This window comes from Planococcus citri, chromosome 3, assembly GCF_950023065.1.
Source record: "Planococcus citri chromosome 3, ihPlaCitr1.1, whole genome shotgun sequence".
Classification (NCBI taxonomy): Eukaryota; Metazoa; Arthropoda; class Insecta; order Hemiptera; family Pseudococcidae; genus Planococcus; species Planococcus citri.
The window spans coordinates 31247996-31266986 of record NC_088679.1 but is presented as its reverse complement, the minus strand read 5'-3'; the positions used below and the strand labels follow the sequence as shown (position 1 = coordinate 31266986).

General features: G+C 34.1%; 1 protein-coding gene and 1 pseudogene across 3 annotated transcripts; both read right to left on the bottom strand.

Annotated features, from left to right (window-relative positions):
* Positions 1–349: 349 nt before the first annotated feature.
* LOC135841467 (threonine--tRNA ligase 1, cytoplasmic-like) lies at positions 350–16851 on the bottom strand. 3 transcript variants are annotated; one of them, XM_065358438.1, is made up of 17 exons: positions 16812–16851; positions 13683–13823; positions 3725–3816; positions 3497–3651; positions 3310–3425; positions 3112–3245; positions 2929–3042; positions 2701–2844; positions 2487–2633; positions 2215–2415; positions 2077–2147; positions 1839–2001; positions 1418–1555; positions 1165–1343; positions 922–1096; positions 724–838; positions 350–647 (listed from the first exon to the last, which is right to left on the bottom strand). In XM_065358438.1, exons 1-17 carry the CDS (start codon positions 16834–16836, stop codon positions 484–486), a joined length of 2274 nt encoding a protein of 757 aa, XP_065214510.1. In that variant the 5' UTR covers positions 16837–16851; the 3' UTR covers positions 350–483. The 3 variants fall into 3 exon arrangements, with proteins under 3 accessions (XP_065214510.1, XP_065214509.1, XP_065214511.1); XM_065358437.1 differs by lacking the exon at positions 16812–16851 and adding an exon at positions 15794–15884; XM_065358439.1 differs by lacking the exons at positions 13683–13823; positions 16812–16851 and adding an exon at positions 3899–4146.
* Positions 13821–15778, bottom strand: LOC135841470 (transformer-2 protein homolog alpha-like; annotated as a pseudogene).
* Positions 16852–18991: the final 2140 nt, after the last annotated feature.

The window sequence follows — 18991 nt, the reverse complement described above, 5'->3', positions numbered from 1 at the left end:
GGAGAATTAATTAAAGAACAAAAGCATTATGATAGGTACTCCTTTCAAACCTCTACAAAAAGAGGAACGGTTGCATTGTGCGAACAATCGTATTTTTCACGTTAAAAGTAGGTATTTATCGAATTTTTTCACCACATATAATCATAATTTCTGTGACTGCAAGAGTGTCAACTTTACAGAAACGGAAACGAAAGTTGATTTTAAACCTGGCAATACAGACGAAGATGAAGATGAAGAATGCGTTTATTATTATCATAAAACCGGAATCGTGGAAAAACAATGCAAAAATCTAGAAAAAGTAAGTAGGTACCTATCAAAGATCTTCCAACATCTAAATAAAATAATCTGGCATAATTGAACCTATATATTTATGAAAAATTTAATATTTTTTGCAGAGTTTCAGCGTTTGTTCAATACAAAGCGAAACCTATTATGTGAATAAATAAATAGATCATCGAAACGGTAGCGATTTTTAATACTCGACTATGTTTTTTTGAATTCCTGCTCGCCTTCCGCCGGATGCATTTTCTTTAGTTTCAATTTTTCGAACTTTGAGATGGTTTCTTCGATGGAAAATTCACCGTGAACTATATTATCTCGTGTTCGTACGTTTATTGTACCGGCATTTACTTCTTTGTCACCAACAACTGGACAAATTCGTAATTTAAAATAATTTTCAGCTGAAAAAATTATTTTGAAATTCCGAAATAGCGGATTCATCACCGAAAATGTAATTATACTGTGCGAGCTGAGCATTTCTTATTTTCTTATTCAAGGTGTCACTAGTGTCATCATCAACATCGCAGTTAAATCCAGCTCCAAATATTTGCTCTTTTACCTGAAAAATTACAGAAAATTCGTTATTCGGTTTCATGCGAACATGTATGTAGATTAGTTTTGATATTTCACTGATTTGTCTACCTTGTGAGCGTATTCATTATGAGCTGACCCAACGGGAATAACCACTGATTGCCTGGGGGACAACCAGAACGGCCATTTGCCGGCGTAATTTTCTGTCAGAATGGCGATCATACGTTCAACAGAGCCAAGTAAGGCTCTATGGATGATTACAGGTCTCACAAGTTGCTGCTCTTCGCTGTAAATGAAAGATTCATTAAATATAATACTGGATTAATTTGACGAGGTACAACTTGAAATGCTTACTTTGTAAATGTCAAGTTGAATCTGATAGGAAGTTGAAAATCTAATTGGATAGTGGCGCATTGATGAGGTCTATTTAATGCATCTTTAATAGTGATTTCAATTTTGGGACCGTAAAAAGCACCGCCACCACGATTTTTCTTGTATTTTTTGCAGACGTCTTTCAGTCCTTGGACTAGTTGCTAGACAATAACAACAATAATATTATTTATGGTATTCTTAATAGGATTCTATATTGAATGAACAAATTTAGTACTTTTTCAGCATCATCCCACAAGGCTGCTTCACCTAAATACTTTTCTGGTCTAGTAGAAAGACAAAATTGGAACGTAAAACCGAATACTGTATAAACGTCTCTTAAAAAACTTAAAACTCCTGTTACTTCTTGTCTGATCTGAAACAATATAAAAAAATCGCAAATAAAATACCTTTTTTTTTAATGATTAATTACGCCCAGAAATCTAAACTAAATACATAGTTTTCAATTTCATTTCTGAGCCTTATAAGTGAGATAAAAAAAACGATCAACCGGTCAATGGTCAATCGAGACGCGTCAGAAATCACTTAAATTGTAAAACGAATTAACAGAAATAAAAAATGCATTATCATTATCTAAATTAATTTACAGCTAAATTTCGTCCAGTTGGAATAATAAATTAATTCAATCAATATCTTACTTGACTCGGCTCACAAAAGATATGAGCGTCATCTTGTTGGAATCTTCTTACTCTAGTGAGACCGGTTAAAGCGCCAGATAATTCATTTCGATGTAATACTTCAAAATTCGCTAATCTTAAGGGTAATTCACGCCAGGATCGGGGTCTAACATCGAATATCAAACTGTAAAAAAATCAACTACGTTACACAGGGTAATTCTACAAAAAAATAAACGGATAATTCGATATTTGCACTCACCAATGGCCAGGACAATTCATCTGTTTCCAAGGGAAACCATCTTGTTCTATATCGAGTGAGAGCATATTATGCTACAAAAAAATGAAAGTTAGGATAACGATTAAAAAATACAAAATGCAATTTTGTATGAATACTTACGGAATATCGATCCCATTCCCCAGATTCTTCCCAGATCTTCAGTTCCACTTCGTTAACGTTCGGCGATACAACTTCTTGATACCCATGTTTACGGTGTTCGCATTTAATGTAATCCACTAGCGTATTGTATATAAATGCTCCTTTGGGTTGGAAAAAACAAGAACCTGGACTCAATTCGTGGAAAAAGAATAATTCTTGTTCCTATAGAAACGATAAAAGATTGTGAAATTTTTACATTGAAAAAATAATCAATAGATTATAAGGTCGTATACTCTTCCGATTTTCCTGTGATCTCGCTTAGCCGCCTCTTCTTGCAATTTCACAAATTCTGCTAATAGTTTCGAAGTAGGATAAGAGACTCCAATTATTCTTCGATATAAGTCTCTTTCTATTCTTTTTGGCCAGTCACAATATGCTATCTGCAATAATTTTTCCAATGAAAAACAAATTTTAACAATGCTTATAAAAAATGACGTAATTATTTACTTCCGTAAGTTTGAATGCTTTCACGGTTCCAGTATGCCGAATATGAGGACCACAACATAAATCGATCAATGAACCACATTTGTATATGGTGGTCGTAGGAGTGGATACATGCTCGTTAATAATACGTACTTTAAATTGATTGTACTAGAAAAATAAAAGCAGTAGGAACATTATTAGTAAGTAAAAGAAACACAACCTAGACTGAAACGAAAATAGAAAATTACCAACCTTGAACATCTCCAGCAATGTTTCTTTTGTCACTACTAATCTTTCAAAGAGTTGCTTCTCTTTGACAATATTTTTTACAATATCTTCAATAACTGGAAAGTCATCAGTACACACCTAACGAAGAAAAATTTGTAAGAATTATATAGCGTAATTTCATCAAATAACTCAAAAAAAATCACTTACATGAATATTATCCGCTAACATATCGAAATAAAATCCATTCTCTGTGGGAGGGCCGCAACATAAATGGGCACCGTAAACACGTTCCAACGCTTCACCCAACACATGAGCTGACGAATGCCAAAATACTTGCTGAGCTGTAACACAAACATGTTCAGTATTTTCTTTCTCAATCAGTATGAACGAGAACTAAAGATTTACCTTCTTCGTTATCGAATTTCAGCAATTCAAGAGTACAGTTGTCTTCCAAAGGACGACAAATATCCCACAATTCACCATTCACTTTAGAAATCACCGTATTTTTGGCACATCGATTACTGCAGAAAAAATTCTTCGTGGAGAATTGGAAGGTATTCAATCATTTAATAAAGAAACATATTTTAATTACCTAATGCCTTTGGCAATATCGTAAGGGGTAGTTTCCCATGACTTGACGTCGACTTGTTTACCATCAGATAAAATAACTTTAATAGGCACAGATGGCTTGGAAGCCAATTCCTGTTCATATTCTGACTTTAGCTTTTCCCATACGTCATTCCGCTCCTATAACACAAAGAAAACATTAAAGAACGGAATAAATTTGAAGAGGTGTGCACAATTGAAAAACTTATCATACCTTGATGAATGATGGCCAAGGATTCATTTCACAAACACATGATTTATCGCCACTCTCCTTTTTTTGAAAGGATTTTTCTTCAGCACTCATTTCTATGCAATACAAAATATCATTAACCCTTTCACTGCTAAGTTAACCCTTTCACAGCTAAGTAAAAAGTCACTTTTCACACACCCTATGCTAAGTTGGGGTAAGCATTGGAAGAGCTTAGGGTGGTCATAAAAATATTGAAAAATGTGTATTTATCCGTATCTGTGCGTATACATTTTTTTTGGTAGTCAATTATCTGGATTGAGGGTAAATACATCATCTTTATCATTATCCAATTATCCATAATATCCAGAAGCAGAAGAGCAGAACCATTGAACACAGAAATACACACAGTTTACACAATACACCGCAAGGAAGCAAGAAACACCATCGGGAATGGTAAAACGTAGTTTTGTGCCGATAGAACGCGCTTACGTACCTCCTGGGCTAAGTAAGGGTAGGGAACTCTAACAGGGGGTATGCTGGACCGCCATTGTATTCCTTCCCAAAACGTAAACGAACGAAACGCCGTAAGTACGCATACTATTTTTCGTGTAATAAACGCAATTTTTTGAAATATTCGCGAGTTCGAGTGAACTTCTATGTGGTCTCAAATTAAAGACGATAAAATTCCCTATCGATTGATGTTAAATTTTCGTCATTTCGTGTAAAAATAACGATTTTATGAATACTTTTATTTTACGGATTTTTGCATACTACGTACGTCATCTTTAAACTAAAAATTCTCAAAATTTTCAGTGGACACATGCATGTTTCAAAGTACCAAAATGATCGGATTTTCATCCTCTTTAAAATGAGCTATTAGCGAAAGCTCTAGATGCAACCGATCAAATCTTCTGGACGTTTAAAGTTGCGAAAACAAGCTGCGCGCAGTAAGTATTGAACTTTGAACTAAAATTACTCAAAATTTAGAGTGGACACATAGGTATTTTAATACATCAAAATGTTCGTAATCTTATCCTCTTCAAAATGGTTGTTTACCGAAAGCTCTAGCCTCAACCGTTCAAAAGTTTTAGAAGATTGAAGTTGCGAAAAGTGGTTACTGGTCAAAAATAGCTGACTGATAACAGTGATAACACGACTTGAACACTTTCCGCGACTTTGATCTTCAAAAACTTTTGAACGGTTGAAGGCAGAGCTTTCGGTAAACGACCATTTTAAAGAGGATAAAATTACGAACATTTTGATGTATTAAAATACCTATGTGTCCACTCTAAATTTTGAGTAATTTTAGTTCAAAGTTCAATACTTATCGCCCGCAGCTTGTTTTCACAACTTCAAACGTCCAGAAGATTTGATCGGTTGCATCTAGAGCTTTCGCTAATAGCTCATTTTAAAGAGGATGAAAATCCGAACATTTTGGTACTTTGAAACATGCATGTGTCCACTGAAAATTTTGAGAATTTTCAGTTTAAAGATGACGTACGTAGTATGCAAAAATCCGTAGAATAGAAGTATTCATAAAATCGTTATTTTTACTCGAAATGACAAAAATTTAACATCAATCGATAGGAAATTTCATCGTCTTTAATTTGAGACCACATTGAAGTTCACCCGAACTCGCGAATATTTCAAAAAATTGCGTTTATTACACGAAAAATTGTATGCGTACTTACGGCGTTTCGTTTGTTTACGTTCTGGGAAGGAAGAAAATGGCGGTCCAGCATACCCCCTGTTAGAGTTCCCTAGTAAGGGTAAAGCAGCTACTGCTCGTAAGGGTAGCGCAAAGCAACCAAAACGACATTCACACGCGATTTTTTTGTTCTTCCAATCATGCGGGGGTGGAGGGGGGTTTGTTTGCGTAAAATTGCATGTATTAAGGTGTGAGAAATGATATTAGTTCAATAGAACATGTATATTTTTCATTTCAAAAATAAAAAACCAAAAAAAAAGAAAGGAAAAATCGAATCCGTATATATACGGACGTAGCGAGACGTTTTGGCTGCTCTTGTCCGTATATATACGGACGTAGCAGTGAAAGGGTTAAGAATGGTTTTTCGCTCCTGGTGTGCTAAGTTAGGTTAAGGATGGAAATTAATAAGTGGGCCATACTGATACTAAAAAACACGCAATCACTTGAATCTGAGTCTATAAAATATTTTTGCTCTCTGGAAGTGGCTGCACTGAGCACACGAATGTTACCTCAGGTCACATGTGCGATCTAATAGACCAGTGGGAAATCTTACAAATAGTATTCGCTGCGCCGTATATCCATGTCAAATCACCACTAACAAACCACGGAGCAACTAACGAACTTGCAACTGAGTATGGTCGGAGCAAAATTCTGTTATTCACCGGGCATCCGCTTGGAGCGCTAATGTCGCCACCCAATCAGCGCAGGACGAAGTGGTTTGTTGATGTTATAGACAGTACAGGGAAGACAAATCACTCAAATGGGCGGTCTTTCAAACTCTTCACATTATGCGGCGTGGACGTTAGAGGGCGCTCGAGCATATACTTTTGCAGTTATGATATCAGTTGAGTGTGGTTAGCGTACTTATAACGAGGTTTTCGCAGGGCTTGCAAACCGAAACCAAAACCGAAACCGAAACCCCCAAAAACCGATTAAAATTACTCAAAACCGAAACCAAAACCGAAACCAGGAGCGTTATTTTCCCACAACTAAAACCAAAACCGAAACCGGGAGCGTTATTTTCTCAAATTCAAAACCGAAACCAAGAGCGTAACCGATTGAAAACTGAATTGGTTTTGGTTTTGCAATTTTTCAGGTAATTAGCCTAATTAATACTGCATTTTTGGTAAAAATAAAGTAAAAACTGATGCTAAAGGTGAAAAGGCCTGAAAACTAGAAAAGTTGACAAATTTGGCACTGCCAAAGTGCCACTTTCTAGTCACATACACAAAGTATTTGATAAAGTGATCACTTTCTTGGCCTTCTTCCCCCTAAAAAATGGAGAAAAAAGGAAAAAACCGAAACCAAAACCGAAACCGAAACCGATTCCTTTTAAACCAAACCCTTTAAGCAAAACCGGAACGAGAGAGATAATATTTTAAAAAACCTAAACCAAAACCGAAACCAAAACCTTTACTTTTTCAAAAAACAGAAAACCGAAACCAAAACCGAGAGTGATATCTATCCGGTTTTCAAGCCCTGGGTTTTCGTATGAATTTGATGATAAATTTACAATTTTAATACATTAAAATGCTCAAAATCTTATCCTCTTTCGAATGGATTTTTACTGAAAGCGTTAGCGTTTACCGTTCAAAAGTTTTCAGTTATAAAAAGTAGCCACCCGCGATAAAAATCCCACTTTAAATTAAAATTACGCGAAATTTTTTAGTGGACACATAGGTATTTTATTCAACTAAAATGTTCGTAATTTTCTAATTTTATCCTCTTTTAAATGATTTTTTGCCGAAGATTTATCGTTCAAAAGTTACTAAAGCTCAAAATTGTAAATAATAGCCTCTCACACTGAAAACCATTTCCATTTGAATTTTGAATGGCTAAAAAATAAAAATACGTTGAATTCACTAGAACAAAAACAAAAATTTAATTCAACCAATGAAAAAATATCTGTCAAATCCAGGGCCAGGTTTAACATTTTCGCGTCCCTGGAAATTTGCCCCCCCCCCCCATTTTTTGATTTTTTCCATCCTCAATTCTCCGGTACTTGAATTTTCATTTTAAAAAATGAGCTGGCCATAAAAACGTAATTTTTTAATGAAAAAAAAAGTATCAATTAATAAAATAAGTTGAAAAATACATCACAATTTATCAATTTATAAAGTAACGGAGTATTGAATTGAAGTGTTGGGCGATTGATTTTGGATTTTCAATCAAATTTGGTTAAAAATAATCAAAAAAAATTAATTTTTCAATTAAGTATTTCAGAACTGGTCAAATAATTAATTATTTTACAAAAAAATCGATTGATATATTTTTTCGAAAATATAGTCCGGTATATGACAATAGGAGTAATTGCACCCCCCCCCCGCCGATCCTCCGGGACAACTTTTTTCTTAAAGGGGACATCCTAAGGAACATTTTAAAGCAAACTTGCCAAAAAAAAGTTGGCTTTACTTACAAAATGGCGGCCATTTTGATTGACAGGTCAGCCGAAATCGTAGATTTTGCGTTTTAACATAGGACTTGCACGAACTTTTTCAAACTTTACAAAGGTAGATCGAAAGATCATGCAAAAATTCATCACTTGTCAAAATTTCAAGTGCTAAAGTGCGTTTTTCGATTTTTGGTGAATTTTTGAAAATCGAATTCAGGCCAAAAATGAGGGAAAAAATCAAAATTTTACCAAATTGACCAAGAAAGCTGAAAATTGGGATATACCTTATTTTCGACATGCAAAATCGATTGAAAGCGGTTTCAACCGGTTTTGAGCAGTTCTGGAGCCTCCAGCAGATTTTTGAAACTCGAAATTCCCACAAAATTCCATCAAATTGGAGTTGTAAAGCTAAAATTTATTCTAAAAACTAATTTCAATACGCTACGAAGTACTGCAGGTGAATTTCAACTTTCAAAAATCTACTGGAAGCTCCAGTAATTTTCAAAAAAGTCGTTGGATGCTCTAAAATGACTCGAAATCCATCAGAAGTCGTTTTCAGAGGGTGTTAAAATTGGAGTGTAGAGTAAATTTCAGCTTTCCATCTCCTTTTGATGAAATTTTGTGAAAATTTAAAGTTTCAAAAATCTGCTGGAGGCTTTAGGAATGTTTAAAAAGTCGCTGGAGGATCCAAAACGACTCGAAATTCCCCTGCAGCTGACTTCGTAGCGTATTGAAATTAGTTTGCAGAGTAAATTTCAGTTTTCCAACTCCATTTTGATGAAATTTTGTGGGAATTTCGAGTTTCAAAAATCTGCTGGAGGCTCCAGAACTACTCAAAACGGGTTGAAACCGTTTCCAATCGATTTGGCATGTCGAAAGTAGGGTATATCCCAAATATCAGCTTTCTTGGTCAATTTGGTAAAATTTTGATTTTTTCCCTCATTTTTGGCCTAAATTCAATTTTCAAAAATTCACCAAAAATCGAAAAACGCACTTTAGCAATTGAAATTTTGACAAGTGATGAATTTTTGCATGATCTTTCGATCTACCTTTGTAAAGTTTGAAAAAGTTCGTGCAAGTCCTATGTTAAAACGCAAAATCTACGATTTCGGCTGACCTGTCAATCAAAATGGCCGCCATTTTGTAAGTAAGGTCAACTTTTTTTTGGCAAGTTTGCTTTAAAATGTTCCTTAGGATGTCCCCTTTATGAAAAAAGTTGTCCCAGTGGATCGGCGGGGGGGGGGGTGCAATTACTCCTACTGTCATATGCCGGACTAATACCTTGAAAATTTTAAATGGATGGAAAATAGTGAAAATTGGTATTAAAAAAATTGAAGTCGATTTTTTAATTTTTGGAATTTGAAAAATGAACATAGGTACCTACACGGCAACGTACACAAACGAACGCGATCGAATTTGAACAATAGGTAAGTAGCTAAGTACCTATATTCAACGGTCGATAGACGTATTTGGTCAACGTCGAATATTTGTCTCAATTTTTTTTTCAATTTTTCCAAAATATAACTCAATTTTTTTTGGAAAAATTTGCTAAAATTTGCCGCCCTAGGTACGTGCCTATGACCCTATGTTGCCTTCCTATAAATACGGCCCTGAATTTTATAAGTCTATATTAGTACTTGAGTGATTTAATGGGTATTTTTTCTTAGGTTGAATTTTTGTTTTTGTTTTAGTGAATTCAACGTATTTTTAGTAATTTTCGTTTCATTTTATATTGGATGAAAAAAAATGAATGAAAGAATGAGAAATTATACCATACTGTACACAAAACAAAACTGCTTATTCGTTTTCAATTTCAATTCAACAGGGAATAAAATTTTTGAATAAATGCAGTGGATGCAGCTTTAAATTCTCCAAATAAAAGATATCAGTCAAATTTATAATATTCCCGTAATTTTGCTTGAAAAATTGAAAATAGTATAAGAAAATACACGCGACATATTTCAAACCATTCAAGCTACATAAGAACATGCAAAAGTATATGCGCGAGCGCTCTCTAACGTCCACGACGCGTCAACTTACAATGTTCTAACACAGAGTAATTTGTCTTTCCTGTACTGTCTATAGTTGATGTTTATTTGACATGGATGTACGGCGCAGCGAATACTATTTGTAACATTTTTACATTAGTCTATTCTCCGAGGAGCCGCCTAAACCATCAAGGAATCTTGAAGGAGTCATATTCTACCCATTTTATTATAATAATCATGAAAACACATCCATACTGCACATTTCAACCATGTGAAAAAGTGTGCACACCCCCTGTGCTGAGTTAGGAATGGAAAAAACAAGAATCTTGAAGTTCAATGATTCACAAACAGTTTTTTTCGGTTAAATAATAAAAAAAAAAGATAAATTACAGATGAACTGAAGTATTTAGTCATCAACAGTGATGGAATTACATTGGTCTAGGTATAAATTTGCTTAGCATTTGAAAAAACGTGAAATTAAAATTTTAAAATTGAAAGCGTAGCTCGTAGCAAGTGAGACATACCTCATGAAAAGCGTATATATACGCACGTAGCAGTGAAAGGGTTAACAAGCAAAATGACCCGCCCTTCGGGCAGGGAATAAATCTCGCAAAATACCGTATAGTTACTGAAAAATTATTTAAAAAATGGTAATTTTTGATATTTTTGTCATTTTTTGGCTACATTGAAAAATTTGTGATTTCATCGTAAGGTCCATTTCTCCTGGACAAATCCCGAATTACGAATTACGATGACATTTTTGAAAATCCAAAGTCCAGTGGACCATATCTACCTTCCAACTTGAGTCTATGGTTAAAATTAGAAACTGTGCGATTCGAATCGCAGAAATGAATCGCGAATCAATTTTGAATCGAATTCAGAAACAGACTCTGAATCGTATTCACCAAAACAAAAGTGAATCGTTGTAGTTGAATCGCAGCATCGCGATTAATTTTTTTTTATCAATTTACCCTTCTTTCTAATCGGTGGGTTCCAGTCATTTTGTAGCCTACATCAATTTTTGTAAAATTTTTAGATCCTTCAGCAGATTTTTGAAATTTGAAATTCCCACAAAATTTCATCAAATGGATTTAGAAAGCCAAAATTCAATCTGCAAACTAATTTCTGACCCTATGTAATCTAGTGCAAGTGCTTCCAACTCGTTTTGAAGCTTCTAGTTACTGTTTGGTCCTTCAAGGTCGACATACACGAAACTTGGGGGATAAGCTATTGATTAGGTAGACACCCCTCCCCAAATTTGTTAAATCTTGAAAACGTTCTGGCCGACTCGACGAAATCGTTAAGTTTTGTAAATTTTTAGTTTTAATGAAGGGATTTACTTATTTACCAGAAAGAAAACGTTTTTTTACTTCTCGAAATCCAAAATTTTGAGAGCTTTTGCCCTAAACTTGATTTGGTCGTTTTGCTTATGTTTTTTAAAACTGAAATTTCTACAAAAAATCACTCAAATTTTTAAGTTTTTAAGCCAAGAAATCGAATTCTTCCCATAAGAAAACATCGTTCTCTCAATCTCAATTATCAAAATGAAAATTTTCAAAAGATTTTGCCCTCGCTATTCCTGGCTCAATTTGTTTGATTATTACATTTTTATTTACAAAATGAAAATGAAAATTTTTTATAAGTCATAATAGACTATGAATACCTATACTTAACCTAATTACCCACATAGATGTATCAAGTATCAATTTTTAGTCATAATAAAAGGATTAAATTGCCGAATTTTTGAACTTGAAGCACATTTTTGGCTCAGGCCTATTCGTTTTTCTGTTGTTGTTTTTTTTTTCAAAATCAAACTTTCTAAAAATCTATCATTCCTTCAAATTCAAAAAAATAGGTTTATAAACTTCTCATGTGGACTTTTTTTTTTTCTCGAATTACAAAATTCTGAGAGCATTTAACCCTCACTTCGTTTGGGATTCAACCATCCAGAAAATTAAATTCGGCATCCTAAAAAACCCATATATTCATACCCATGTTGAATTTTTCGAAATTTCATCCCTTTGAGGGCTCACTCAATTTTAAAGGAAACTGTAGACTTTTGAACTGGAATGTTGGTTTACTCATGAACAATTTTTTTTTGCTCAAAATTGTTATATTTCCACTTTGAACACTTCCCCTTCTCTTCCTGTACATAAGAAATTTCTGAGGGTGTACCTACTACATAGAATATGTCATCGTCAAAAAAATCACTCAAAAGTGCTATATTTCCACTTTTAACGCCCCTCTCTCCTCTCATATGTTCGCTTTTTTCCAAAATCAATTTTTTTAAAAATCTATTATTTATTTAAATTTGTAGATAAATAAACTTCTCACATAGATTTTTTTTACTTCTCGAATTCCAAAATTCTGAGAGCATTTGCCCTCACTTCGTTTGGGTATTTTTGCTTTTGTTATTTCAAACTGAAATTTCTACAATGAATCACTTGTTAAATTTTGAAATTTTCAAGCTAAAAAAATCAATTTCTTCCCCTAACAAAAACATTGCTCTTTCAATTATCAAAATTAAAATTTTCAATTTTTTTATCTTGCATCTTTTCTGCCATGTATAGTGGTGCACCTATTACATAAGATGAGGGCAAGATTACCATTTGATTCCATGGATTTAAACTTGAAAAATGAAACCATTCTGGATTAAACTTAAAAAAATAAACCATTGTTGACTGGATATACATAATATCAAAGTTCTTGTATTTAAACTGATCTTATGCGAGGTGTAAAAATTTTCAAGTTGACAATCAGAAAAAAATCTAACCATTTTGGATATACTTATCAAATTTCCCGTTTTTAAACTGATTTGCATGCAATGAGTAAAAATTCCAAATGGACCAAGTGAAAAAAAAAAACATTGAATTTGAAGAGATATGGTTGGCCAATGAGTTCACCCATACTCTTCGAGTTTCTTCAGGAATAGATTCACCTTCGATCTCCTATTCTCCAAGTACCTACCTAAGTACATATGTTGAAAATTGAAGATTTTATGATTTTGTAAAATTCTTAGCGAATCGAAAATATTCGGTGGCGAAATGAAAGCTCTTGATGACGTCATTAAAACTTGGAAGCTTAAATTAAAGCTTTTTGAGGGGTCTAATCGCGAAAAAATTTTCAGTACCACCATCTGCGTATTACGCCGAACATTTTGAGTAATTTTTCACAATTTTCCGTTCAGCCTTTTTGCAGTGATGGCGTCTTGGCAATTTTTGATTCAAAATTCCCTGGATTTAAACTGATTTTACACTGGACATTCAAAAAAATTAAACTGTTCTGTACACCTATTTATCAAATTTCCTGTTTTTAAACCGATTTTTATGCAAGGAGTAAAAATCCAAATTGACTAAGTGAAAAAAAATTGAAGTTGAAGAGATATAATTGGCCAATGAGTTTCTCCCATACTTTTCCAGTTTTTTCAGGAATAGATCCACCTTCGATCTCCTATTCTCTAAGTATGTTAAAAATTGAATTTCGATGATTTTGTAAAATGCTTAGCAAATCGGAAATGTTCGGCAGCGAAATGAAAGCTCAAAGATATTCGTGACGTCATCAAAACTTTGAAGCTTAATTACAGCTTTTTAAGGCCTATAATCGCGAAAAAAATTTCAGTACAACCATCTACGCATCACGCTGAACATTTTGAGTATTTTTTCATAATTTTCCGCCCAGCCGTTTTGCAGTGATGGCGTTACAAAGAAAACACCACTTCAATTTATTAAGTAGATTTTTTCATAATTTTCCGCCCAGCCGTTTTGCAGTGATGGCGTTACAAAGAAAACACCACTTCAATTTATTAAGTAGATACAAATCACCAAGACGAACAAATATCTACAGAAAGAGAAACTACTGGATTATTTCGACGAAGAGGTTGATGAGATGACTCACCTAAGACGCAATGATTTATATGAAACGCTGCCGATAACTGTTTCGAATCACGACTTCCCACAGATCTATGCAAATTTACTATCGGAAATGAACGAAGGATAGTAGAAAATTCGACGATGGTTTTGAGCATGGAACATTTGTCTACGAAAAACACATCATCTAATTATCTAATCTAATTAAACTAAAAATCTAATAATCTAATCTAATCTAATCTAGGTACCTTTAACGCGATTTTTTAATACCTATGTGAGAAATATCCAAAAACAGAATGAAAATAAAATAAGAAGAGAAAAATTAATCAGATAAAACTAAAATTAAATAAATATATACGCAAATATATAGGTCTAAGCAACTAAAAAAAAGAAATGAAAACTTAGAAAAAGAGGAGAGAAAAAACGCGATTTTAAAAATAGTGACTCCTGGCCAGTACCGGTGCCAGGATTTTTCCTTGGAGGGGGATAATTGGGTCAGAACCAAACAATTTTGCCATCTCATTTTTTTGGGTGAGGGGGGGGGGGGGGGTAAAATTAAGCTTCTCCGAGAGCAGAAATCAAATAAATACAGTGCCATAGTCAGAATTTCCTCAAGGAGGAGGCAAAACCAGATTTTTAGGCATGAAAAATCGAAATTAGGAGTCATTTTCTGGAAACCTATCGTGATGTGTGGTGATTATATTATGAAAATGAAGGTACAATTACTGCTCGAGCGAAGCGAGAGCGAAAATTTTTAGAAAAAATGAGTCTGAACAACAAAAAAAAACGTTCACTTTTGCATGTTTTATTTAAAATTTTCGTTCGCAAGGGAGGACAATGGCCCCCTTCACTCCCTGGCCACACCACTGAATGAATATGTCATTTATTTATTTAATTTTTAAAAAGGAGGGACCTCAGTGACTGAAATTTGCCTGCAAAGTATTATTCAAAGTAAATCGTGTACGAATATACCTATAATGTGGGCTTGAGAAGAAAAAAAAAGGCTTCTTCTTCTCAAAAAATATGAAAAAAATGAACATCGGTTTGTAATCGGCATCCATCTCAGTGAAACAAGAGCGCAAAAATACTTGGAAAATTCCCACTTTATAGCATCAAAATTGTTTCCAAAAAACTGGCCTCTAGGGGGGGGGGGTTATCACCCAAACCCCCCCCCCCTTAAAACCGGCACTGTTCCTGGCACAGTCAAGAAAAAAAAATATCCGACAAAATGTAGTAGAAATTAATATCGGCGAGGCGAATAAGATCGTGAACGAGATCAATCGTGATATCTGGACCGATAACGACTTCGATAAGGTGATGGAGAACGTCTGTGACCACCACGGTAACTGTAATCGTCATCGTAGTAATTCATTCTACGCCTTTTACGATCGTCTCTGGTGTATGTAGGATTAACCACATAAATACCAGGAGTTGGTGTATTAGCTCATTGAGTTATAGAGAAATCAACGCGAATACGTGTCCATCTATTTCCATTCCGGTGCATTGTTCTTTGGCCATTTTTAGCAATCTTCTTCTTGTTTATAATAAACAAAACAGAAACCTCTGGAACGGCCAGTTTTCGCGTCGAAAATTACCTGAACGCTTTCCAACATTCCATATTTAGAGAATATATCGCGAATTTGACGTTCTGTCGTGTATATGCTGAGGCCAAATACACCTAGGCAACGATTAGGCTTAGGATCACCGTTTCTGATATTTCTCCGGCGACCGTACGCAGGACTACAGAGTGGCTTCGATTACAGGAGTAAGATCGTGATCTGGATCTAGAGTATCGTGATCTTTTGTACGAACGACGTGATCGTGATCTGGATCTTGAGCGGTATTTACTGTAACGGTAGGATCCTCTACGAAATCTGGATCGGCTACGGCTCGCGGCTGCCGGAACGTCTGGGTGATCGACTTCCGCTCCAGGAACGCGAATCGCTTCCTTCGCCGTTTTCGCTACTACGAGATGCTGAACCGCTACGGTCCGAGCTTTCTTGGTCGCTCATGCTTACAGAAATTTATTGCCAATAACGATTGTCGAGTCAACAATAATACGTAATAACGTGCTATGCGCAATGATAATTAAATACACAACTTTCAACACAATTTACCAATATATTTAGAGTAATTTACCTCCATCCGGACACTCTAAATTTGTCTTGTAATTAAACTGAACGTTACCCCTTGATGTCAAACTTGATCGATGCATGCACAGGATTGTTCAAAATGTCTTGAAAAACGTATATACCAAATTTAAAGCCATTTCATGACCAAATGGCTCTGAATTATGTGGTTGAAGTTTGGCAGGCGAACAGATATGCTACCATGTATTGAGAATATCCCCTTAACAACGACAACAAACATAATTATGTACACTTAACAACAGAAGAAACTAAAGGGTAAAGGCTTTCTTCCATTGACGTTATATGTACCTCAGAGGTATAATGTCAATAGAAGCATGTTCGTTTTGTTTACCAGTCTAACTCGGTCATCGACCTTGTAAATAATAGGGGTGTTCGAGCGCTCTACAGAACGCTGCAGAATTTACAGAAAATGTAAAAAATTTGGGGGTTTCGAGCGCTCATGATAGACTCAAAATTGACTATAGATTGCTACAATGCGATTTTACAAAAAACTGTAAAAAAATTTCAACGTTTTCTGTATTTGCTGCAGGTTTCTGTAACTTGCTGGAGAGCGCTCGAACACCCCTAATATCGTTGTCCAAGCGAACTGATTAAGCTGCAAGGTCGATGAACTCGGTCTACTTTCTGACCGGCGCTACCCCGCGCTATAGTCTGTTCACGGAAAGAAGGGACCGAGTCTTTTTCACGTCAATTTTCCTATTTCATTTCAACTAAATACCTCTATACGCTAGGGCACTATATACGCTCAGTAAGTTTGATCACGTGATGGACTTATTCTCGTGATAATGATTGCAAGGAAATGGGAATTGCCCGTTTCCCTGCATATGACCAAGTTTCGACTTCAATTATGAACGATCTACGGTGAATTTTTTTAGTGTCGGAGTTTTAAATTGTTATTTGTGTTGTCCTGAAGAACAATGAACTGAATTGTACAAGCTAAGTACTTACGGACGGATTTTACGATCGTTTTAGTGTCTCTGAGAGGTCGAAATTCGGTAAAAACTCACCAAATAATAGCGCAAATGCTTTCATTTCTTGTGATATTGAATCCTTTCGTTTCAGAAAACATTATTTCAAAACACGAGTTCACAAAAGTCGATCAATTGCAAAAATTACGCTCAAATTCACTTGTAAAATACGAGTTCCCGTTTGCCTGTTATCATTATCACGAGAATAGCTCCAAAAAGTGGGAGTCACGTGATAAAACTTACTGAGCGTTATAGACAGTCTAGGGGAAGACGAAAATCTTCAACGGGAGAAAATTCAAAATACCGTCCTCCAATGTGTAGCTCGCTTGAACTAATCCGACAGAGCGCGTCAGATCGAAATGGGTGCTAAGAAAACGTAAACATGCGAGTAAAACAGCCGTAGACGCATAGGATAAATGCGTTTTCTCCCACTTTTCATGAAAATGAAGTGGTTTGGAAAAATTTTTTTTGGACTTGAACTAAAGAAGATGAAATTTCCTATCGATTGGTATAAATTTTTTTCAATTTCACACGAAAATGGTGATTTTTAATATTCATTTTTATGAACAAATTTTTATGCATGTCAATTTTGAATTAAAATTACGCGAAATTTTCATCAACTACATCGTATTTTAATAAACCAAAATTTGCAGAATTTTATCCTCTTCAAAATGAGTTTTCATTCAAAACGCTAGCACTAACAGTTCGAAACTTATTGAAGCTCAAAGTCGTAAAAGATTGTTGCGCGCGGTAAAAATTCAACTTCAATTAAACTGCTACTTATTTTTTTATAGCGCTTTGGATAATAAACAAATTTTGAAGAGGATAAAATTCTGCACGTTTTGAGTTTGGCTTATTAAAATACCTATGTGTTTTCTGAAAAATGAAAATTAAAGTGAAAATTTCGCATAGGTAATTCTAATTCTAATTCAGAGTTGACAATATTGTATTTATTTGTATAATTTGTTCATAAAAAATAATATAATGTTAAAATTAAAAATCACAATTTTTGTACAAAATTGACTATTGAGAAAAAATATGTATGTCAATAATCAATATTACCAATCAGGCAATCAATAGGAAATTTAATTTTTTTTAGTTCATGTCCAAACAAATGAGGAAAAAATGGGAAAGTGCATTTATCATACAATTCTATGGCTGTATTCATATTTCATATTCATAGCTACGAAAAATTTTTTTTACTCAAAAAAAAAAAGAAAAGTCAGCAAAGCTCCAAAAAAATTTACATCTTGTCATTTACTATCGAATTGTAATTTTTTCCGTTGGAAAAAATGATTGATGATTCTAGGACAATTTCAATTCGAGATTTTTTTTTCAACATTTTTTTATTGAGTTATTGAACTTTTTAATTTTTTTATTTTAAAAGTTTTTTAGGAGAATTTTTTCTTGAAATTTTATTTATTTTACATAAATATTATGAGCCATGATGCCATGAATGATGAAATTGAAATCGGAAAATTGAAACATCGGAGCTAGCATTCGGAGGTAAGTATTTTCATTACGAAAAAAAACTTACGTCCGAATGCTAGCTCCGATGTTTTTTTTACAATATTATAGAAATATAACAATAAATAAAATAAAAATAATTATAGGTAATTTGTTTGATCAAATTATTATTTTTCAAATTTTCATTTCTGTTGTAAAGTAAATGAATTAAAAATTTAAATGAAAATAAAAATTAAAAAATGCAAAAACTATGAGAAATTGTTATTTTTATTTCAAGTATTAGGTATAGGTAGGTAGGTACATATTTAATCATGTACTGAAATATCACTAGGAAAAAAAGGTAAGAAATGAGAAACTGAATTTATTTATTTCTCTATTACGATGAAAAAAATCAAAAAAATATAAAATAATAATTTGATCGATCATTTTACACTTATTATTATTTATTCTTACGAGCATATACAGGGTGTCTCAGAATGATGTTAACACTCTTATGGGGTTTTCAACGCGATCGTGTGTACAAGGGAAACAGTTGGTTTCAGAGTTTCGGAGTAAATGGAACGAGTTTAGTCCTATTCTTTCTCTACAAAATGAGCTTTAGTTTGACCTTCTAACGTTGAAAGAAGCGGAGAAAATGAGAAAAGTGCCACAAAAAAAAGGGTAAAAAATTGGAAAAACAGGGAAATTTTTTGAAAATTTTTAGTCTCTTTAGTTTTTTGCGTGTACCGGACGAACCGTACGTCCTAGCAAAA